The sequence below is a fragment of the Mobula hypostoma genome, chromosome 24, assembly GCF_963921235.1.
Source record: "Mobula hypostoma chromosome 24, sMobHyp1.1, whole genome shotgun sequence".
NCBI lineage: Eukaryota > Metazoa > Chordata > Chondrichthyes > Myliobatiformes > Myliobatidae > Mobula > Mobula hypostoma.
This window is the reverse complement of record NC_086120.1, coordinates 33,960,610-33,985,213: the sequence shown is the minus strand read 5'-3', so window position 1 is coordinate 33,985,213 and position 24,604 is coordinate 33,960,610. Positions and strand designations below refer to the sequence as shown.

Here is a 24,604-nt window from a genome sequence, read left to right as displayed (position 1 = left end):
AATGTGGGACTGATTGGATTCCTCTTTCATGGAACTAGCACAGGTATAATCTGAAGCAATACACACAAAATGCTGGAGGAACTCGGCAGGTCAGGTGATAGCCACGTGTGTTGCTTTGGATTTCCAGCATCTGCGGAGTTTCTCGTGTTACAGATATAATCTGGCCTCTTCCTTAACTTAAAATATTGTGATTCCATAATGTTAGGAGGAGCACCCTTTCTGGGTTCTAATAGCCATTACTGTCTCTTGTATGATATTAGTTTGGAAACTGGAATCTAATGTAAAAGAAAACGCATAAACAATTTAACATAATGTAACTGGGTGACCGTCAGATCTTATTCAGTATCGTTAAAAGTGTACTTGGGCATCCATCCAGGTAATGCTAGAATAGTTGTTTGTGCCTTTAAGGGAGACGGTGATGTCATTGCGCACACGTGGGATAGTGGGGAGGCCATTTTGCTTTCTGCGGAAGATGTGGTGAGGTGTTGGAATTGGTTTCTCCCAGAGTGTGCTGGGCATGGTGAGGAAAGGTGAGCATTAATTGACAATATCCATGTGAATTCGTTTATGCTTGCTGGCGAATTGAGAATATTGGTAGATTGACATGTTTTATATGTGGATGCTTTAGATTTTCTCGAGTGAATGACTCACCACTGGATTGCGTGGCTTGGGCAAAGTTCGTCACCAGCCAAGTAGGTCAGGTTTCCTGTAATTTAACTACCAGGCGATACCTTGTAAAAGTTGTGTCAAAGTGTACCTTTTATCTAACTTTATTGTATCAGGACTGATTGTGCATGTAACCGCGTAGCGTGAATGTTTAGTCTCTGTTCGGAAGTTCAGCACGTGTGTACGTCTCAGATGAGATGTATTCGCTTACATTTTTCACTGTTATGTATAAAATGCAGGGTGGGTGGGATTCTAATGTTGTCTGTATTGTGTTCCTTCAGGATTGCCACTACCGTATTAGTTCTGGTATTTTTTTATACTGCATATGCAATTCTGTTCATACACAAGGGTGTGAACTGGAAGTTAAACTGAGATTGTAATGGCAATATCTGATTGTAAATTCGTTCATTTTGTTTCGCGACCCTCTACTGGCACTTAACCATCGAAAACCAATAAAGGAATTAAAACCCGAAAAAGTCTTTGTTGTCCTGAGCGTGTACTTTTTCCCCAGGCTACAAAAAAAACAGAGAATCTGCTGATGCTGGAAATCCAGAGTAACACACGCACGCAGTACTGGAGGAACTCAGCAGGTCAGGCAACATCTATGAAGAGGAATGAACAGTCAACGTTTTGGGCCAATATCCCTGATGCTGAGTAGTTTCAGACTGAAACGTTGACTATTTATTATTCCCTGTAGATGCTGCCTGACTTGCTGAGTTCCTCCAGCAGTTTGTGTGTGCCAGTCTCCACAAAAAGTTTATTGTAAAAGACCCAAACAGCTGATGTGAAAACAGCAGACACTCCTTTGAATCAAAAGAGTTAGAAGACTGGAGCAAATAGCTCAAGATTAAAAATTTCTTTTACCTTGCCCAGCTCAAAATAATAGCGTGCATACATGCACAGGCATGTGAACATTTTCACCATAAAAGCTACTTTCTTAGAGAAATCATTCACTAGCCAGGAATACATGAAGAAGGCAAACCATGTCTCGGCACTGATTATTCCCCTCCTTCTCCCCATTTCAAAGACACTATAACGGATACTGTTCATCCTAATACGCTTGCGTGCTCTATCTGCAGTCAAGATTTGACACACATCCCTTTATTTCTGTATCTTTCTTGAACTAAAAGGGAAAAAGTAAATTGCACTAACACCTATACTCAAAAGAAGGTCAATCATTTGCCGTTCATTCAAAATATTACAAAGCTCTGAACCTCAATAGAGCTTACTTTCCAGCCTCAGCTTCCAATTGGTTATAAGTTAGACAGAGAGGAATGGGGTTTGAAATATAAACAAAAACTGCTGGAATCACTCAGAATCTGTAAAAAGAGAAGTTCTCATCTGAGGACCCTTCATCAGAATTTAGAAAACTAAGCCTTTTAAATTGCAGAGATGGTTGGGGAAGGAGAGGACAAAGAAATTGCCTCATATGCTGTGGTTGTCCTGGGGATAACTGCTGATGAACTAAATTTGCTGACAGATTAGCTCAGTTAGAAAGAAAAGGAAAATGAAACAAAAGATATGTAAAGTGAAAGAACATACAAAGGAATGTGTATATTTAAAGCGGAGGTTGATAGTTTCTTGATTAGTCAGGGTATCAAAGGTTATGAGGAGAAGGCAGGAGAATGGGGTTGAGGGGGATAGTAATCAGCCATGAGCAGACTTGATGGGCCAAATTCATAATTCTTCTCCTATGTCTAACCATCTTTTGGTCCCATGAATGTGAAAGCTGCAAAATACAGAGCTGCAGAGAGTGTCTGACAGGTCAGGCTCTGCTAGTGAAGAGAGACAAACTGATAAATGACCAACAAGGGGACTGGCTGGTTCTTTTACAAAGAGAGCAAATTACCTGAGGTTTTTGAATTCTGTACTGAGTACTCTGAGGCTGCAACCAGTGGAAGTCAAACATCAGACGTGCCTTCTTCTCCGCTCCTCTTCAACAAGGGAGCATTCCCCTACAGAATACCAGCTCCTGTCTCCATTAATCACTCCCTTTCCCATGGCACTTTACCATGTAGCATTACTTTCTCCCTTCCTTCCATCCAATGACTCAAATCATTCTTCCAGCTAAAGCAAAATTTCACTTTCGCTAACACAAACACAAAAGATCCTGCAGATGCTGGAAATCCAGAGTAACACACACAAAATGCTGGAGGAACTCACAGGTCAGGCAGCATCTATGGAGGGCCATAAACAGTCAATGTTTTGGGCCGAGAGCTTCTATCAGGACTTTCACTTTTTCCATGGATGTACAAGAAGTGAACGGTGACAGTCAGGACATTCTGCACACCACAGTTCCTGAGGAGGTGTTGGATTGTGCATAGCCAAAGGAAAATTTCAAAAAAAACAAGCAGCAGAGTCAAGACATTCTGCGCGCCACAGTTCCCGATGAGACGAGGGATTGGACGTAGCAGGAAAGAGATTTTTGAAAGAAGCAAGTGGAGGCAGTCAGTACATTATGTGAGCCACAGTACCTGAGGTGATGTTTGATTATGCCAAATTAGGCACGTGGCAAGGGCCAATGAAAAGAAGTTAGGCTTAAGCATTGTGGGAGCAGCCATTGTGTGAGTGGACCAGTGTTGGAGTGGGAAGTGTAGGCAGTGCAGAGTACTCCTGTGGCCATTCCTTTTAGTAACAGGTACACAACTTTTGGTATAGTGTTGTGGGAGATGACCAAGCAGAGGAAAGCAACAGCAGTCAAGTCTCTGGCTCTGTGGTTCAGAAGGGAAGGGGTGGGGAAAGAAGGGGTGAGCTGTAGTGATAGGGGTTTCATTGTTAGGAAAACAGAACAGGATCTCCTGTGTATGAGAATGAGATTCCAGGTTGATGTGTTGCTTCCCAGGGGCTGGAGTCATGGACATTTTGGATCAAGTCTACAGGATTCTTAATTGGGAAGATGAACAGCCACTGGTCCATGTTGCTACCAATGACATGGGTAGGAAGGGTGAGGAGTTCCTGTAGAGTGAGTTCATGGAGTTAGAAGATAAGTTAAAGGGCAGGACCTCCAGGATTGTGATCTCAGGATTGCTAGCTGTGCCACATACTACTGAGGCCAGAAATAGGAGGATCGTACAGTTGAACCCTTGGCTAAGGAGGTGGTGCAGGAGGGAGGTCTTCAGATTTTTGGATCATTGGGTTCTCTTCCACGTAAAATAGGGTCTGCAGAGAGGACGGTTTGCACCTGTGCTGGAGGGGGACTAATATCCTTGCAGGAAGGTTTGTTAGTGCTGCATGGAGTTATAGAACATAAAGATCTACAGCACATTACAGGCCCTTCGGCCCACAATATTGTGCCGACCATGTAACCTCCTCTAGAAACGGCCTAGAATTCCCCTACCACATAGCCCTCTATTTTTCTAAGGTCCATGTACCTATCTAAGAGTCTCTTAAAAGACCTTATTGTATCCACCTCCACCACCGTCGCCAGCAGTGCATGCCACACACCCACCATTCTCTGTGTGAAAAGCTTACTCCTGACATCCCCTCTGTATCTACTGTAACCTCTGACAACCCTCCAGACTACCCACAACTCCCCCAACCTTTGTTTCATCAGCAAACTTACTAACCCACCATTTTACTTCTTCATCCAGGTCATTTATAAAAATCAAAAAGAGTAGGGGTCCCAGAACAGATTCCCGCGGAACACCACTGGTGACCAACCTCCATGCAGAATACGAACCATCTACAACCACCCTTTGCCTTCTGTGGGCAAGCCAGTTCTGGATCCACAAAGCAAGGTCTCATGCTTCCTTACTTTCTGAATGAGCCTTGCATGGGGAACCTTATCAAATGCCTTACTGAAATCGATATACACTACACCCACTGCTCAATGTGTTTTGTTACATCCTCAAAGAATTCAATCAGGCTCGTAAAGCACGACCAGCCCTTGACAAAGCCATGCTGACTATCCCCAGTCAGATTATGTCTCGACAAATGCTCATAAATCCTGCCTCCAGGATCTTCCAACAATTTGCCCCCCACTGAAGTAAGACTCACTGGTCTATAATTTCCTGGGTTATCTCTGCTCCTTTCCTATAACAAGGGAGCAACATTTGCAACCCTCCAGTCCTCTGGTATTTCTCCCGTCCCTATTGATGATGTAAAGATCATCGCCAGAGACTCAGCAATCTCCTCCCTCACTTCCCACAGTAGCCTGGGGTATATCTCATCCGGTCCTGGCTACTTATCTAACTTAATGCTTTTCAAATGCTCCAGCACATCCCCTTTCTTGGTTGGTTAAATTAGAGTTGTAGGGAGATCGGAGACAGAATACCAGAGCAGATAGTGGAGTGGTTGTGGAAAACGATGTTGTTAAGCCTGCATACAAAGTCAGGAATCGAAAGGTTGAGCGTGATGGGACGAATGTTCTGAATTGTGCATATTTCAATGCAAGGAATATTGCAGGAAATGCAGATGAGCTTGGGAGATGGATCAGGATGTGGAATTATGACATCGTAGTCATTAGTGAGATGTGGTTGCAAGAGGGGCAGCACTGGCAGCTCAGCATTCCAGGGTTCCGTTTCTTTAGACATGATAGGGCAGGAGGGATGGCATTACTAATCAGGGAAAATGTCACAGCAGTGCTCAAAAAGGACAGGTTGGAGAGCTCGTCAACTGAAGTTATATGGGTGGAAATGAGGAATAAGAACGGGATGAGCACAATAATGGGGTTACATTTTAAACCACCCAGCAGACAGCAGGATTTAGAGGAGCAAATTTGTAGACAGATCACAGACTGTTGCAAGAAACTTAAGGTTGTTGTAGTAGGCGATTTTAATTTCTACATATTGATTGGGACCCCCATACTATAAAAGGGCTGGATGGGATAAAGTTTGTCAAGCGTAGTCAGGAAAGTTTCCATAATTTTAGTAAAGTCTGACGTAGCAGAATTTCAGTGGAGTAAAGCAAATTACAGTGGAGCTGGCCAAAGTAATTTGAAAGGAGATGCTGGCAGGGATGACAGCTACTGTGTGACTTTCTGGAGGAAGGATGCAGGGTAGATGTATTCCAAAAACAAAGAAATACTCAAATGGCAAAATCTTACAACCGTGGTTGACAAGGGAGGTTGAAGCTAATGTAAAAGCAAAAGGGAAGGCATACAACAAAACAAAAATTAGCAGGAAGATAGAGGATTGGGAAGCTTTTAAAAACCTACAGAGAGCAACTAAAAGAGCCATTAGAAGGGAAAAGATGAAATACAAAAGAAAGCTAGCAAATAATATCAAAGTGGATAGTAAAAGCTTTTTCAAGCATGTAAAAAATAAAAGAGAGAAGAGAGTGGATATTAGACCAGTAGAAAATAAAGCCGGAGAAATAATAACAGGGGACAAAGAAATGGCAGATGAACTGAATGAGTATTTTGCATCAGTCTTCACTGTGGAAGACACTGGCAGTGTGCCAGATATAGAAGGGTGTGAGGGAAGAGAAGTGAGTGTAGTTACTATTACAAAGGAGAAGGTACTCAAAAAGCTGAACCACCCGGACCAGATGAAATACACCCTAGGGTTCCGAAAGAGGTAGCAGTAGAGATTGTGGAAGCATTAGTAATTTTCTTTCAAAAATTATTGGACTCTGGCATGGTGCCAAATGTCACTTTATTCTTTAAGAATGGAAGAAGGCATCAGAAAGGAAATTATAGAGCAGTTAGCTTCACCTCACTAGTTGGGAAGATGTTGGAGTCAGTTGTTAAGGATGAGGTTATGGAGTACTTGGTGACACAGGACAAGATAAGATAAAGCCAGCATGTTTTCCATAAGGGAAATTCTTTCCTGACAAACATGTTGGAATTTGTTGAGGAGATTACAAGTAGGATAGATAAAGGGGATGCAGTGGAGATTGTATATTTGGATTTTCAGAAGGCCTTCGACAAGGTGCCACACATGAGGCTGCTTACCAAGTTAAGAGTCCATAGTATTACAGGAAAGTTACTGGCATGGTTAGAGCATTGGCTGATTGGTAGAAGGCAGCATGTGGGAATAAAAGGATCCTTTTCTGGTCAGCTGCCAGTGACTAGTGGTGTTCCACAGGGGTTGTTGCTGGGACTGCTTCTTTTTATGCTGAATATCAATGATTTAGATCAGGAGTGGCCAACCTTTTACATTCCATGTGTCAATTTTTTCATGCACGAGTTCAGATGCGATTTTTTCATGCACAAGTTCTATATTAACATATTTTTACAAGAATTGAATGAGGGTACAAGAGTTGTATGGCGCATCTGAACTCGTGGGTGAAAAAATTGACGCATGGAATGTAAAAGGTTGGCCACCCCTGATTTAGATGATGGAATAGATGGATTTGTTGTCAAGTTGGCAGGTGATATGAAGATCGGTGGAGGGGCGGGCAGTGTTGAGAAAACGGGTAGGCTGCAGAAGGACTTAGACAGATTAGGATAATGGGCAAGAAAGTGGCAAATTAAGTACAACGTTGGAAACTGCATGGTTGTGCACTTTGGTAAAAGAAATAAATATGCAGACTATTTTCTAAATGGGGAGAAAATCCAAAAATCTGAGATGCAAAGGGACTTGGGAGTCCTTGTGCAGAACAACCTCAAAGTTAACTTGCAGTAGAGTCCGTGGTGTGGAAGGCAAATGCACGGTTAGCATTCATTTCAGGAGGTCTAAGAATACAAGATCAGGGATGTTATGCTGAGGCCTTTTAAGGCACTGGTGAGACCTTACCTTGAATATTATGAACAGATTTGGGCCCCTCACCTAAGAAAAGATGTGCTGGCATTGGAGAGACTTCAGAGGAGGTTCACAAGGATGATTCCAGGAATGAAAGGGTTATCATATGAGGAACGTTTGATGGCTCTGGGTCTGTACTTGCTGGAATTTAGAAGGATGGGGGGGGTATCTCATTGAAACCTTTCAATTGTTGAAAAACCTAGACAGAGTAGATGTGGAAAGGATGTTTCCCATGGTGGAGGAGTCTAGGACAAGAGGACACAGCCTCAGGATAGAGGAGCATCCATTTAAAACAGAAATGCAGAGAAATTTCTTTAGCTAGAGGGTGGTGAATTTGTGGAATTTGTTACCAGGGGCAGCTGTGAGTGCCAGGTTGTTGGGTGTATTTAAGGCAGAGCTTGATCGGTTCTTAATTGGACACTGCATCAAAAGTTACGGGGAGAAGGCCGGGAGTGAGCCTGAGGAAGGGAAAACAGGATCTGTCATGATTGAAAGACAGAGCAGACTCAATGGGTCAAAAGGGTTAATTCTGCTCGTATGTCTTATGGTTTTATACTCAATACATAGAGGCCCCAACCAGAGAGAGTGCTATTAGGGAATGAGACAGGGCAAGTGTACAGGTCAACACTTTACATCTAGTGATCATAATGCGTTAGTTTCAAGATAATTATTGAGATGGATAGCTCTTGTCCTCATGTTGAGATTCTAAATTGGGAAAAGGCCAATTTTGATGGTATCAGAAAGAATCTATCAGGTATGCATTGGGACGGGTTGTTTTCTGGCAAAAGTATACTTGGTAAGTGGGAGTCATTCAAAGGTGAAACTTTGAGTGTACAGATTTTGTACGTACACTCCCGTCAGAACAAAAGGCAAGGATAAAAGGTTTAAACAGCCTTGGTTTTTGAGAGACTCTGAGGCACCGTTTAAATAGAAGGATGAAGTGCATAGCAGGTATAGGTAGGAAGAAGCTCCTAAGGCATAAGTGTAAGGGGTTTCTTCTTTTATGTTACTGCTAAGGCTAATAAAATGGCTTCCTTGTTATGTTAGAATAAAATGGCTTCTCTGTGATGTTAACTGCTGAGACAGTGGTTCTCTCTCTAGCAGCTTGTTTGGGTTATAATTACTGATAACGAGAATTGTATTCATGTGCTAGCCGATTGGGATAGATGTTATTCTTTCTTGTATGTCTGTAAGCTATTGTTTGCGCAGGCTTTGGGCAGAAGGCGCAATGGGGACAGAGAGAGGAGACGCAATGCTGTAAGCTGGGTGACAGAATGGACCACAAGTGGGAGTCCAAGGCCCAGAGTCTTCAGCAAGGAGAAGAGACAAGGACAGACTTGTGTGGAGTGTCTGGTCGACCACCGTGGTTGGTCCCAGACGGCGGGTGGAGGAGGTCGGAGGGGATCGAATGATTGAAAGAAGACTCCGTTAATTGAGCTCCAACGGTTGTGCACGAAGTGGTTGAACTTTGTTAAGTTTGGCGTCTTTTACTTTCCTTTTATATTGTATCTCTATTAATTACATAGTTCCAGTAAGATCTATAAAGTGTAATCATTCAATTGCATATGGGGTACTGTCTGTTATTTGGCGTGGTGGGGTACATCACACAGCATCTACACAAACTCGATTACAGAGTTTCGCGGGGCCGAAGGCTGCTCACCCTAGACGGAAGCAAGCTGAGCAAGCCTGAGGCCTACCAGGGGGCTACGTAAGAAATGCAAGAGAACACTTAAAAAAGGAAATCAGGAGGGCTAAAAGAATGTATGGGGTTGTCCTAGCAGACAAGGTGAAGGAGAATCCCAAGGGCTTCTATAGATGTATTAAAAGCAATAGGATAGCAAGGGACAAAATTGGTCCTCTTGAAGATCAGAGTGGTCATCTAAGCATGGAGCCAAATGAGATGGGGGGGGCCCTAAATGGGTTTTTTGCATCTGCATTTACTCGGAAGATGGACGCAGAGTCCTTAGAAGTGAGGCAACACAGCAGTGAAGTCATGGACCTTATACAGATTACACAGGTGGAGGCATTTTCTATCTTAAGCCAAATTTTGGTGGATAAATCCCCAGGGCCTGACAAAGTGTTCCTCTCCCTTGAAGCGCAAAGATTCCGTGGCCAATAGCAGAGATACTTAAAACGTCCTTAGCCGTGGGTATGGTGCTGGCAGTTAGAGGATAGCTGATATTGTTCTGTCGTTTAAGAAAGGCTCTAAGAATAAGCCAGGAAATTATAGGCTGGTGAGCCTGACATCAGTAGTGGGGAAGTTATTGGAAAGTATTCTAAGGAACCATATATATAGTATTTGAAAAGACAGGAACTAATCAGGGACAGTCAACATGGCTTTGTTTGTGTCAGGTCATGTCTAACCAAATCTTATAAAGTTTTTCGAGGAAGTTACCAGGAAAGTTGATGAAAGCAAGGCAGTGGATGTTGTCTACATAGGCTTTAGCAAGACCTTTGATAAGGTCCCATGTGAGAGGTTGGTCAAGGTGTTTCAGGATGAGGTTGTAAACTGGATCCAACATTGGCTTTGTGGGAGAAGCCAGAGTGGTAGTAGATGGTTACCTCTGATTGGAGGCCTGTGTCTAGTGGTGTTCCGCAAGGATCTGTGCTTGGTCATTGTTGTTTGTCACCTATATCAATGATCTGGATGGTAATGTAGTAAACTGGATCAGCAGATTTGTGGATTGGACAGCAAGGAAGGTCATCAAAGCTTGCAATGGGATCTGGACCAGCTGAAAAAATTGACTGAAAAATAGCAGATGGAATTTAATGCAGAGGAGGGTGGTAGAACAGAGATCTGGAAATACAGATCCATAATTCCTTGAAAATGGTGTCACAGGGAGATAGGGTCATAAAGAGAGCTTTAGCATATTGGCCTTCGTAAATTGAGTACAGTGGTTGTGATATTATGTTGAAGCTGTATAATACATTGGTGAAGCCTAATTTGGAGTATTGTGTGCAGTGCTGGTCACCCAGCTATAGGAAAGATATCAATAAGATTGAAAGAGCCAAGAAAAAAATATTTTTAAGGATGTATCCAGGACTTAGGACCTGAGGTGTAGCAAAAGGTTGAATTAGTTAGGACTTTATTCCCTGGAGCGTAGAGAATGAGAGGAGATTGAATAGAGGTATACAAAATTATGAGGTGCATAGACAGAGTAAATGCAAGCAGGCTTTTTTCACTGAGGGTGGGTGAGACTAGAACTAGTGGTCATGAGTTACGGGTGAAACGTGAAATGTTTAAGGGGAACATGAGAGGGATCTTCTTCAGTCAGAAGGTGGTGAGAGTGTGGAACGAGCTGCCAGAGGAAGTGATGGATGTGGGTTCGATTTCAACACTTGAGAGACATTTGGATAGGTACCTGGATGGGAAGGGTATGGAGGGATGTGGTCCTGCTGCAGGTCGATGGGACTAGGCAGATTAATAGTTCAGCATGGACTAGATGGGCTGAAGGGACTGTTTTTGCGCTCCAGTGTTCTATGACTTTATTTAGAGTTCACAATGTGAAATCCTCAAAACTGAAGAAACAAACACTGATTGGATGATTACTCTTTGGAGCAGACACATTCAGTCCAGAAGAGCAATCCTGTTGCCTGCCAGTTTAGTTCCCCACCCTATTCTGACCTGTCCATGACCTCCAGCACTGTTACAATGAAGTCGAATGTAAGCTTGAGGAAGAGCACTTTATCTTCATCTGACTGTGTCGCAGTCCTGTAGATTCATTATGGAATTCAACAGCTTTCTTTCTTTACCTTGTAGCATTGTTTGAGGCAGCACTGGTCAGTCCTGCTGCGGGTCAATTTATCTGTAGCAGTGGCTCAGGCTCTTTCTCCACGGTCACAGCCTATTCTGTCGGCTCTCTTACAAACCTCCACTTCACAGAGTTAAGTTCCTTGGACACAAAAGATCCTGCAGATGCTTGAGCAACACACACGAAATGCTGAAAGAAGTCAGCAAGTTAGGCAGCATCTATGGAGGGGAATGAACAGTCGACTTTTGGGGTCAAGACCCTTCATCACCTAAAATATCAACTGTTTATTCCCCTCCATAGATGCTGTCCAAGTTGCAGTATTTTGTGTGTGTACCTTGAGTTATTTTGATTATGTTTTTGTCTTTAACTACTCTCATCTTGCACTTTCCATTTCCTTATGTTCTCTCTCTCTCTTTTCCCTCTCTTCCCCCCTCCCCCCTCTCCCTCTGCCTCTCCCTTCATTGATGATTACACCATCAACAGCCTATCACCATGGCAACCCTGGCCTCAACGTATCAGGAATGTTCCCTTCATCCTTAACCTCTCCGCCTTAAAATTAACTTGTTTTTTTTATCTCCTTCTTAGTTCTTACAAAGGATCCTTGAGTTGAAAAGCCAATTCTAGTTTTTTTTGACTAACGTTGCCTACCCTGCAGAATTTTCTGCTTTTTTTCACATATATTGCAACCTTCCAGCATCTGCAGTTTTTGTTTTGATGTTGGGGAGAAATGTGGACTTTGTGCTATAATGAACAATGGGTCAGTGAGTTTTATATCCATCCAATCTTTTATTCCTGGTGACCTCATCAGGATCAACATTGGGAGAGTCTTAAAACATGGATAGCATGCACAAAATGCTGGTTAAACTCAGCAGATCAGGCAGCATCAATGGAGAGGAATAAACAGTCAACACTTCGGGCTGAGATCCTTCAGCAGGATTGGAAAGGAAGGGGGAAGAAGTGGGACGAGGGTCAGGAGTATAGGCTGGCAGGTGAAATACTGGCGGTTCATTCCTTTCTGGTGAAACATCGGCTGTTCATTCCTCTCCATAGATGTTAGGCTTGACTTGCTGAGTTCCTCCAGCATCTTATGTAGGAACTTGAGCAACATGCACAAAATGCTGGAAAAATCAGCAGGTTAGGCAACATCTCTGGAGAGCAATATACAGTCGATGTTTCAGGCTGCTACCTTCCTTCAGGACTGAAAGGAAGGGGAAAGAAGTCAAAATAAGAAGGTGGGGGCAGAAGCAAAAAGAGTATTAGCCGGAAGGTAAAACATTGGCTCTTTATTCCTCTCCGTTGGTACTGCCTGACCTGCTGAGTTCCTCCAGCATTTTGCAGATGTAGCACTGGATTTTCAGCACCTGCAGAATCCCTTGTGCTATTGAGATTTACAACTTCGTTGTTTTTAGAATTACAGTAAAAAGATCATCATGAGAATACAGAACAGAACTCGTGTCTGTACAGGTACTTGCCAACTCAGAGTCTTTTAAATTATGAGAAGCATAGAAAGGGCAGTGAGAATCGTTTCCCTAGGGTAGAAATCTCAAACACCAGGAGACTTGCTTTTATGGTTAGAGGGGAGAAGTTTAAAGACAATGTGAGGGGCAAGTTTTTTTTTACACAAGAGGAATAAGTGCCTGGAATTGGTTAATGGGATGGTTGTGAAATCAGGCCTTTTGATAGAGTTTAAGAAGCTTTGACGTGAGCACTCATTCTGAGCTGCATATCTCCCCAGTTCTATCGAAATGCTTTTGGTGATGGGACTGAACCCAGATTCACAGGGTGTGTTTCCAAATTCTGCTGTACTCACACTTCTGATTTGTGACAGTTCATCTGCTCGCTTGCTGAGATTCTGGATCTGAGCGCTATAAAAGGCTTTCTCCGTCTCTTCCTTTTCAATCTCAGAAAGAAGCAGAGCCCTATGAAAGAACAGACAGAACAGCATCAATGACAAATCACCCTCTCTTCCACAGAAAATCAAACCTTTCCTGGCTTAATCTGAGATCCCCTAAAGATCAGGAAATTTTCTTCATCTCTGGGAGCCCTCCATCATCCAATTATTTTCACCATGTTTTATTTCATCCCCCGCACTCCACCCTCACCCATCTTGTCCTTTCCTCGTCCGAGGCTTGAATTTCACTGGGAACAGTAATTACACCTTGATTAATTGATTGCTGGGACGAGAATTACATCATTTGAAGTAATATTGTAAGTAGTTTAGAGGTTAGTGCAGCATTATTACAAGGTAGTGTGCCGACGTTTTGAGTTCAATCCCAGTATCTTCTGTAAGGAGTCTATACGTTCTCCCCATGAAATGCGTGTGTTTTCTCCAGATGCACCGGTTTCCTCCCACAATCCAAAGACGTACTGGTTAGTGGGTGAATTGGAGTGTAAAACAATGAGAAGAAGCCTTAATGAACTTGATCAGAAATCCAAGGTACAAGGTCAGTGAGGTGAAGAGAATTAACTTCATTTATAGATCATGGCCCTTTGAAATTCTTTCTTTCTTTGGGCTGAGGGTAACTAAATATTTTCAAAACTAAAATCAATGTTTATTTGGTCATTTCAAGCTATAATGAAAGGATAGGGAAAACGGAGTTGATGTGGAAGTTCACCAGGATCACAGTGAGTGGTAGCAGATCCAAGTCCTGCTCACGTCTCTTAAGTTCATGCGTTATTAACCAAATTGTGCAATTCACATCATGTGGTGCTGCTATCCATTTTGAATCAGGAGTATGGCTAATATGTTCAGCCAATCAAGATTCCAAATCAATTATGCCAAAGCTATAAAAAAAAGATACAAAACTTTTACCAGAATCATTTTTGACATCATCGGAATATATCATGAAATTTGTTGAATTTGCAAAAGCAATACAATGCAATATATAAAAGTAGAGAAAAAAACTGTGAATTACAGTAAGTACATATATATTAAATGGTTAAATTAAATAAGTAGTACAAAAATAAAAATAATAAAAGTATTATTTTCAGTGTTCATGGGTTCAAGGTCCATTCAGAAATCGGATGGCAGAGAGGAAGAAGCTGTTCCTGAATCATTGAGTGTGTGTCTTCAGGCTTTTGTACCTCCTTCCTGATGGTAGCAATAAGAACAAGGCATGTCCTGGGTGATGGGGTCCTTAATGATGAATGTCAACTTTTTGAGGCATCGCTCCTTGAAGATGTCCTGGATACTACAGAGGTCAGTGCCCATGATGGAGATGACCAAATTTCCAGCTCTCTGCAGCTTATTATCGCCCTCCTCACTGAGGCCCTAATCCCTAACGGCCTTGAAATTTGTGCAATTATTTATTTTGTGATTATTGGTTCATGTCAAGGAGCTTCACTGATTGCAGAGATTGATTGGAAGATCAAGCAGAGAGGCCATTGATCTACACAGTGACAACGGAGGACACTGTGTTCGATCTGTGGTAATCCTGAACCTTTCTGCTTACTTGTAATAGATCTTGAAGTCAGGAGCCCTGCAAATTGGTCAATATTGACTACACCCTGACGAGGTTCTGCCAACAACAGCTGCGTCATCGGCGAATTTATAGATGGAGTTTGAGCTGTGCCTGACCACAGTTCAGAAAGGGTAGAGCATCAGGCTAAGCATAAATCCTTGGGATGTGCCTGTGATGATAGATAGTGAGGAAGAGATGTTAGTTCTGATCTGCACTGACTGTGGTCTCTCGATGGAGAAGTCAAGGATCCAGTTGCAGAGGGAGATACAGAGGCTCAGGTTTTGAAGCTTGTTGATTAGTTCTGAGGGGATGATGGTGTTGAACGCTGAGCTGAAATCAATGAACAGCAGCTTGACCTAGGTAACGCTGTTGTCCAATTGGTTGAAAGATGAGTGGAGAGCCAGGGAGAGTCTAATCCCACTTGCCTTGGTGGTTGGACCACATTTGGCTAATGTATGAAACAACCAAGACTCCACTTTCACCCTTGAAACATAAGTCGAGTTTATCTGCGAACAGTTTAAATTCTTCTCTTTAACGTCCCTTCTTTCCTTTTCAAGGCGAACTGGGGTCCTGTCGGAGTCCATGATCTACATCTGCGCTCAAACTGCAGTTCTTCAGGGCAGTGGATTCCCGCTCTTGGAACTTGCGGAGCAGCCAAGCGCTTTCGATATCTCCAGAAGCAGCCTGGAAGACGTGTGCTTTCAGCCCTGTGGACAACCCAATTCCTCACCAGTGGCACCGACTGAAGTGACATGGGAGATCGGAACATCGAGACAGTGGGTGCGGCTGTCAGAGGCCTCCGCACTTGAGCAATCACCCTCTCTGTCTTGATGGTGGGAGAGTGTTTGTTACTGATTCTCAAGTCATGGGAACTCGAAATAAAGTGACACTGCAGACTGTAACATCAAAACAGCAAGCTGTTGGCCTCCCCTCTCGCTGTGGAAGGAGTGATACCTCTCTCTTCTTTGTTAGTGAGAGAGAGAACCTGTGAGATATTGAACGGTTGGGAGGAATGATGGATTCTAGATCAAGGTTTGGGGGCTTTGCTATTGTTTGTATGGTGGGAGGTTGGGGGGGGCTGATGCTTTCTGCTGGAACAAGTGGGGGAAGAGGGAGGGGGTGGGTTGATGCTTTGCTGCCTGTTATGCGTGGGAGAGAGGAGGGGGGCTTTGGGGTTCTAACGTTTCTCTATCATTCATTCTTTGGAGTTTTTCTTCTGTTTCATGGAAGAGTAAGAATTTCAGGTTGTATACTTTATATGTTCTCTGATATTAAATGGAACCATTGAAGCATTGAATTCCAAAGTTGTATTTTCAAAGCAACAGAAGCATTCTTTGGACTGCTTGGGAACTCTTTTAAAACTCAGGTGATAATCATTAAATGAAGGCAAGTGAGTTGGAATTTTAAGTAAATTGGCACATTCATGTTCTCAGAAAATGAATTGTTTTCACTGTTTCAGAAAATACATTGTTGAGTATTCTTTCTCCGATGTTTTGTATAATTCTTTGAGTTATAGGTTTGTTTGAAACCATGAAAAAAAGGCTGTTTTCATCCACATGGCTTGTATGATTGTGTGGAGACAGTGCCATAAGGATACAGTATAATGGTTTGGATGCATAGTATTGCTGATAACAGAAGATGATAGTTTATTTGGTAGATGTATAGGCATCCGTTAGTCTCATGAGACCATGGATTTGCCCCTTGGAAGGTTTCCAGGGCGCAGGCCTGGGCAAGGTTGTATGGAAGACCAGCAGTTGCCAATGCTGCAAGTCTCCCCTCTCCACACCACAGATGTTGTCCAAGGGAAGGGCATTAGGACCCATACAGCTTGGCACCAGTGTCATCGCAGAGCAATGTGTGGTTAAGTGCCTTGCTCAAGGACACAACACGCTGCCTCAGCCAAGGCAGGAAATAGCAACCTTCAAATCACTAGACGAACACCTTAACCACTTGGCCACGGTTATTTATATGTTTATATTTAGTATTTTTATATTTTGTGTTATATTTTTGACCATTTAGAATTAAAGTGAGATGTTCCCACGGAATAACAGAAATGATAGTTAAAGCAAAACAATCCTGAATGCTAAATGATTAACAGTATAAACGGGAAAAGAATTGAACTTGATTCAATGCACATCACATTGCCTATTGTTATACAGTTAACTGGATGTACTGTAATTTATTTTGATTCACCATAAAGTTATTGGGGAATAAGCAGTACAATGTATATGTTTCACTAGCCATCTCCCTTTTTCAGGGGTTCTACCTGGAGATTCACCCTTCCTAAATCTTATTAAATTCCTATTGTGGCCGAGCGGTCCCACAACAATAAACGCTCACTCAAGGTCAGCAAAGCCAAAGAGCTGATTATTGACTATAGGAGGAGGAAACTGGAGGTCAATGTACCAGTTCTCATCAGAGGTTCTGAGGTGGAGAGTGTCAGCAACTTTAAGTTCCTCAAAGCTATCGTTTTAGATGATCTGTCCCGGGCCCAGTATCTGAGTGTCATTACAAAGAAGGCACGGCAGCCCCTCTAATTTTTTAGGAGTTTGTGAAGATTCGGCATGTCATCTAAAACTTTGACATTGTATTTGCACAATTGTTGTCCTTTGCACATTGGTTGACCTTTTGTTGTGTAGTTTTTCATTGATTTGATTGTGTTTCTTTGTATTTACGGTGAATGCGCGCAAGGAAATAAATATTCGAAGTAATTTTATTATCAAGCTACATATCTGTCACCATATACAACCCTGAGATTCATTTTCTTGCAGGCATACTCAGTAAGTCTATAACAGAATAATAATCAATGTACAATCAGTGAAAGGCCGCACCAACTTAGACTTCAAGACAACAAACTGCAAATGCGAAAAGAAAGAAATAATAGTAATAATAAATAAACAAACACCTGGCTTCAATATGACAGAAATTTGTCTTTGGTTACTAGCACATAGCTGGCACAAAAAATGAGCTGCTGGTTCCAATCACTGGGAGGCAGAGTTGTCTAAAGGTTAGCGCAACACTTTACAATGCCAGCTATAAGAAAGGGGTTCAATTCCCACCACTGCCTGTAAGAAGTTTCTACTTTCTCCCCATGACCATGTGGATTTGCTCCCGTTTCCTCCCACTTTCCAAAGATGTTCGCTTCGGATTAGTGAGTTGTGGGCATGCTTTGTTGGCCCAGTACAATCCTTGCTGATTTGAATTGACTGTATGTTTTGATGAACATGTGACAATATAACCTATCTCCCAAAACCCTGGGAGGATACACTCACAATCCTTGAGCATGAGCAAACATAATTGTCTCCAATAGACTCTTCCCTTCCTTGACAAATTATTCTGAACGTTTAGTGCTTTTGTGTAAAAATGTTCATGCTAATGCATAAATGGTAAATATTTTATTCTCCTGTTATTTTCTTAGGTCCAATTAGCTTCCCTGCTTTTATAAAGTATTCACACTCACCCATTCGAAACCATGTAAAATTTATAAAACTTTGTGCCAAAGTGGGCAAATCTTGATCTCTGTTCCCATGATTTCTCATTTCCTTGAATATTTTCTTCCTGTTTAATTAATTCCCTTCTGAATGTTGCAGATGACTTGACATCAATTGGAACTTAAAGTAATGCATTCCATCATTTGAAATGTGGTGTAAAATTATATCAGCTCATCTCTTATTTTTTGGTTCTACTCTTCGTTGACTGAAGGATCACACGGTACGAAAGGACCATCATGTTCTTTGAAACAGCTTTTCAATGAGTCCCACTCAGCTCCTCCATTTCCCCACAGCTCCATTTTTCAGCCATTACTGGTAAATTTCCCTCCTTTCAGGAATTCCATTCCAGATCATAGCTATTATACCTAAACTAAGGCCACTTCTTTCTGGAATGAGAAAGTTTTACTTTGTGTCAAAAGGATGAGTAGACTTTTTCCACTAAGATTGGGAAAGATAAATATGAGAGGACATGGCTTTAGGGTGAAAAGGGAAAGGTTTAGGGGGAACTTCTTCACTCAGAGAGTGGTGGGAGCGTGGAACGAGCTGCCATCTGACATGGTAAATGTGGGATCACTCTTAAGTTTTAAGAATAAATTGGATAGGTACATGGATGGGAGAGGTTTGGAGGGTTATGGACTGGGTGCAGGTCAATGGGATGAGTGGAATAAAGTTTTAGCACAGACTAGAAGGGCCGAATGGCCTGTTTTCTGTGCTGTAATTTTCAAGATTAATTGTATGTTGTCCAAAGTCTGATAAAATATAATGGCCATTCTTTTCAATGGCGGAAAGACCATCTTTTACTATATACATGCGAAGCACAGCATTTCACAGTGATACACAATGAACAGTCCCCCATGCTATCGAATTTATTACCTTTCTTCATTAAGTTCTGCCAGATGCTGCATCTTTCCATGTGCCACTGGTAAGTTATCTTGGACCTGTGGTGCTCTAGGATGTACCAGGTTCCTTTCAGCTGTGTGGTCCGACGTAAATGTGCTTTGTCCTGAGCACACCATGTTTGATTGCCACTTTATGTCACACAGATTGGCAATATCGGTGTTCAGTTCTACAGAACAAACAGAAAAATATTTGAACTTGAAACCTTTTGTAGATACAAGCTTAAATTTATATACAGTCAAGGTGCTCAATCCATCTTTCAAACCACCATCAATACATTCTTCATCTGTCTGTTGGGTTAGGGTGTAGGATTGTTATTTTTCCTGTATTTTTCTTGTAGTTTAACTTTCCTATGCTTGCTTGTATTTTTATATAATCACCTATATACATACTGTATAACTGTTCAATGAATTATTCAGTTATTACAGTACAATTGCTTTTGTATTTTTCTGGAAACTTCATACTTTCCAGTAGCAGCTGTCATGCTGCTTGAATCTGGCTACTTTATAGGTTAATTCTTATCACTGCAATTTGTCTTATCTCCAGTGTATGAGATGACCACTACTGCTTTTTCCTTTGTCTTTCTTTGGTCATTCTTTGTTATTACAACACTTGAAAAATTGCTTAGCAATATGTTTTGTGCCTCATTCTTGACTTCCAAAGAACCTGTGGATCTCAAAGGCATCATGGTCCAACATGTCCATCACTCACCATATAACCTTCCCTAGTAATTATCTTCAATGAAACTAGGCTCTAGTTAAAAGTTCCACCTGATTTCTATTCCCTCCTGTATTTTGCAGAGTACAATGCTCTGCCACTCCTATCTAGCTATTGGTGCTCGTAGCATAGAAACATAGAATACCTACAGCACAATACAGGCCCTTCAGCCCACAATGCTGTGTGAGTATACATTTCTTGGCAGAACTAATTGCGTTTCTAACATTTTTATATCATTCATTCTTTGGAGTTTTTCTTCTGTTGCGTGGATGTCTACGAAGAGTAAGAATTTCAGGTTGTATACTGTATTCATTCTCTGAGATTAAATGGAACCACTGAACTTGTTGATTTGTCTATGATGAATGGGATAATCTAAATACTAGAGACATGCCATACTGACATGAAAATTTTCTATGCATGGAGAATAGTTGATGTTTCGCACTTTCTTCCTCAAAGATCCATTAGGGCTAGGTTGTTAATTTTAGATGTGAGGATGAGATTTTTGTTAAGCAAAATCATTTCAGGATGTGATGGGGTTCACAATGTTACAGTCATAATATTGAACGTACAACAAACTCAAAAGGCAAAATGGACACTCCAGTTCAATGATCCCATGGTCCTCTGTTCTTGAAATAAATAGTTCCTGTAAATAAGGATGAGAATATTGTACCTTGTAACAGACAGGGAACGATGCTACTGGTTTGTCTCTTTAAGATCACATTGTCTAAGGAAGAGTGAGTTGAATTGGATCATCTATCACAAACCAGTGTCAGAGTATTTAGCCTCCCTTACGTTGCCTTCTCTTCAGTCAGTTCTATTGAAATCAATGGGGCAGATCTGTCCTGAGACCAGTCTCCACTGCCCCTGAACCCATGGAAACTTAGGCGCAGTCTACAGCTGGGGACCCACCTCCCAACACTTTAGCCTGGCTCAGTGCAGGGTGAGAGCAGTCAGGAGTAGAGATAGTCTCCCACTCACAGAACAGCTTCCTCAACTGGTGAGGCTTCACCCTCAAATTCACAGCTGAAAGAGCTGTCACTGTTTATTGAATGTCATTGTTGTTGACAATAATTCAAATCACTTTGGCTATCTGGTAATATAAATTATTAATTATTTCTCACAGTATTAAAAAATGCACTCAGAAACATTAAAAATCATTAAAATTTAATGCAATCAAAAATTCTTATTTTGCCATTCTGAGAAAGAATTGCAAACCTGAAATTTTTAACTGTTTCCCTTTCAAAGGAAGCTGCATGACCTACAGAGATTTTCCAGAATTTTCAGTCTTTGATTCTTCTACCTTTCTCTGGCAGCCATTTTCTCTCCTGTCACAGGCTCAGCGGCAGCTGTCAGCCTGAGAGCTGGGATGTCTGCGGACATCTGAGTTGCTGGAAGGACATCAATCCTATGAAAGACAAACTTTGATCTACCTAAAACTTTCCAGCTTTCAGTATAAGGCGAGCTGTGATGAATACTTCTGTCTGACATATTCCAAGGAGCCGGTGCAGAATGGCACATGGGTGATAGAAAAACGAAGGACTATGTAGGAGGGAAAGGTTAGATTGATTTTAGAGAACGTTAAAAAATCTGCACAATATTGTGTGACAAGAGGCCTGTACTGTGCTGGAATGTTCTATGTCGCATTTTCTAGATGCTCAGTGCTGTGTTGGGGCTCAGAGCAGCGACTGGAAAGGGTTTGTGAAGGACTACAGTCCAGGATCCTGTACCACTGGACGTTGACGGGCCGGGTCCAGTGCATTAGCTGTCAAATACTTTGTCAATATATTATTTAAGGAAGAACATTCTATAAAATGTATTGATTATAGGCATCCATTAGTCTCGTGAGACCACGGATTTGCGCCTTGGAAGGTTTCCAGGGCGCAGGCCTGGGCAAGGTTGTACGGAAGACCGGCGGTTGCCCATGCTGCAAGTCTCCCCTCTCCACAACACTGACGTTGTCCAAGGGAAGGGCACTAGGGCCGACACAGTTTGGCACCGGTGTCATCGCAGAGCAATGTGTGGTTAAGTGCCTTGCTCAAGGACACAACACGTTGCCTCAGTTGAGGCTCGAACTAGCGACCTTCAGATCACTAGACTGACGCCTTAACCACTTGGCCACACACCAACACATGTATTGATTAGATGATTAGATTAAGGTAGAGAAAGATGTCTATTGATTGCATTTCCAATATGCAATCAGTGGCCACTCTGTTAGTACACCTCTACACCTGCTCATTAATGCAAGCATCCAATTAACCAATCATGTGGCAGCAACTCAATGATAAAAGCATGCAGACATGGCTGTTCTTTGGAACAAACATCAGAATGGCAAAGAAATGTGATCTAAGTGACTTTGACTGTATAATAATTGTTGGTGCCAGATGGGGTGGTTTCAATATCTCTGAAATTGCTGAACTCCCGAGATTTTCACGCACAACCATCTCTAGATTTTACAGAGAATGGTGCAAAAAAACAAAAAGAAACATCAAGTAAGTGGCAGCTTTGTTGGTGAAAACACCTTGTTAATGAGGGAGGTCGGGGAGAGTGGCCAGACTGATTCAAGCTGGCAGGAAGGTGACAGTAACTCAAATAACCACACATTACAACAGTGGTGTGCAGAAGAGCATCTCTGAATGCATAACATGTCAAAACTTGAAGTGGATGGACTACAGCAGCAAAAGACCATGAACATACACTCAGTGCCACATCATTAGATACAAAAGGTGCAAGAATGTATATTATGATGAATTTTTTTAAGTGAAAAACAAATTTGAACTGATATCAAGTCTGACAACCTAAATGTGCTGGGGTTCATGGTCAAGAAGCCATAGTGTGTGGTTAGAACTGACAGGAGCAGATAGCCGAGATGCAACATAGATTGGGAACGTGGGAGCGATGCTCTCTTTTGCTGGCAGAGAAGAGCCTGGACAGTGCAGTCACCTGAGTCATCTTCCGTTTCATCTGGAGATTTAGGATGGATCAAGTCCATAAGGTCACAATGAAAGGCAGTGAGATCGACCCAGCTTTGTCTCAATCTGATGGCCACCGTAAGTGTGTGTTTGCATGAAGTTGTGCACTGAACTGAAGCACACCAGGTGTCATGTGCTGATGTTCCACCTGTCCATTATGTTGCCATGAATAGACATGGCCTTGTTGCCACACGAAGTTGTGCTTCACAGAAAAGTTTCTGCAGAAAAACACTATTGACCACAAATCCATTAGGCAGTTGTCATCACTGAACAATCTGCAGGCCTTGTGAGAGAAGGACATGGTGGATCCTGTGGAATGATTTTTCCAGCTGACTCTCAATTTTATTTGTCAGATTGCCTTATTACAGAGCACTCTACCAAATATCAGGATTGTACCTCGAAGGCATAAGAGGGGCCCTACCCTCCAGATCCTTCCTGCATAGCCAGACTCCCAGTCTCACCAGGTGCAGCCTTTGGGTTGGCTGCAGTGTGGATGAACTGATCACCCAGCTCGTCATGGACTGTACAGTTGCAGACTGGAGAAAGATGCAATGATGTTGTCTTGGTGAGGTTTGTCTTGTACAGCTGTGTAGAAGAGGACTATTCCCAGGGACGCAAACTGAGAAGATCTTCAACTGGAAGATCTTCAACTTAGTGCATGGCTAACTTTGGTGGACTCAAAACTTGTTAGCCACCAATTGCAAGGAGGTTTTAAGGGAGCAGGGGCATGTGCTGAGGGAGCCACCAAAGCTGAGTGCTACTAACACAAAGACTCTATGGTGAATGACCACAGCCCATTGAACACTGAGGGCTAGGGAGGTATTCTAAAGGCAGGATGACACTACCGTAGCTGACAAAGCAAACACGAAAGCAAAACATACATCATATTACAGAGCAAAAAAAGGTGGGAAGTTAGAGATATAGGAAACTTATGAAAACCAACAGAAGGTGACTAAAAAAGTTTTGGGGAAGATGAAATATGAAGGTAAGCTAACCAACAATTTCAAAGAGGATACCAAAAGATTTTTTCAGATATATAAAGACTAAAAGAGAGGCAAGAGTAGATATTAGACTGCTGGAGAGGTAGTAATAGGGCATAAGGAAATGGCAGATGAACTAAATAAGTATTTTCCATCAATCTTCACTGTGGAAGACACTAGCAGTATGCCAGATGTTTAAGCGTATCTGGGAGCAGAACTGAGTGCAGTTGCTATTACTAGGGGGAAGGTGTTTGGGAAACTGAAAGGTCTGAAAATAGATAAGTCACCTTTACGAGATGGACTATAACCCAGGGTTCTGAAAGAGGTAGCTGAAGAGATTGTGGAGTGATTATTAATGATCTTTCAAGAATCACTAGCGGTCTGGAAAATTGCAAATGTCACTCCACTCTTCAAGAAGGGAGGAAGACAGAAAAAAGGAAATTATAGCCAGTTAGCCTGAATTCAATGGTTGGGAAGATGTTGGAGTCAATTGTTAAGGATGTAGTTCTGAGGCACTTGGCAATACATGATAAAACAGACCAAAGTCAGCATGATTTGCTGAAGGGAAAATCTTGCCTGACAAACCTGTCTGAATTCTTTGAGGAAATAACAAGCAGAATAGACAAAGGAGAATTGGTGGATGCTGTGTACCGGGATTTTCAGAAGGCCTATGACAAGGCACCACATTTGAGGCTCCTTGGAGCAGGTAGGGTTGAGGAACTAGGGAGGCTGCAGAAGGACTTGAACAGATTAGGCAAATGGGCAAAGAAGAGGCAGTTGGAACATAGTGTCAGGATATGTATGGTCATGCAGTTTGGTAGAAGAAATCAAAGCATAGATTATTTTCTAACTGGGGGGAAAATTCAAAATTCCAAGGTGCAAAGGGACTTGGGAGTCCTTGCGCAGGATTCCCTAAAGGTTAATTTGCAGGTTGAGTTGGTGGTGAGGAAGGCAAATGTAATGTTAGCATTCATTTCGAGATGACTGG

The 24,604-nt window shown here is 42.2% G+C and overlaps 1 protein-coding gene across 1 annotated transcript in view; it reads right to left on the bottom strand.

The window, feature by feature from the left end:
• apc2 (APC regulator of WNT signaling pathway 2) overlaps positions 1 to 24,604 on the bottom strand; it is a 244,093-nt gene that overhangs the window by 95,323 nt on the left and 124,166 nt on the right. The window contains exons 4-5 of the mRNA XM_063032030.1: positions 18,927 to 19,119; positions 12,912 to 13,020 (exon numbers count right to left, since the gene is read on the bottom strand). Of these exons, the coding sequence (XP_062888100.1) occupies positions 12,912 to 13,020; positions 18,927 to 19,119 (302 nt within the window). The remainder of the gene's footprint in view (positions 1 to 12,911; positions 13,021 to 18,926; positions 19,120 to 24,604) is intronic.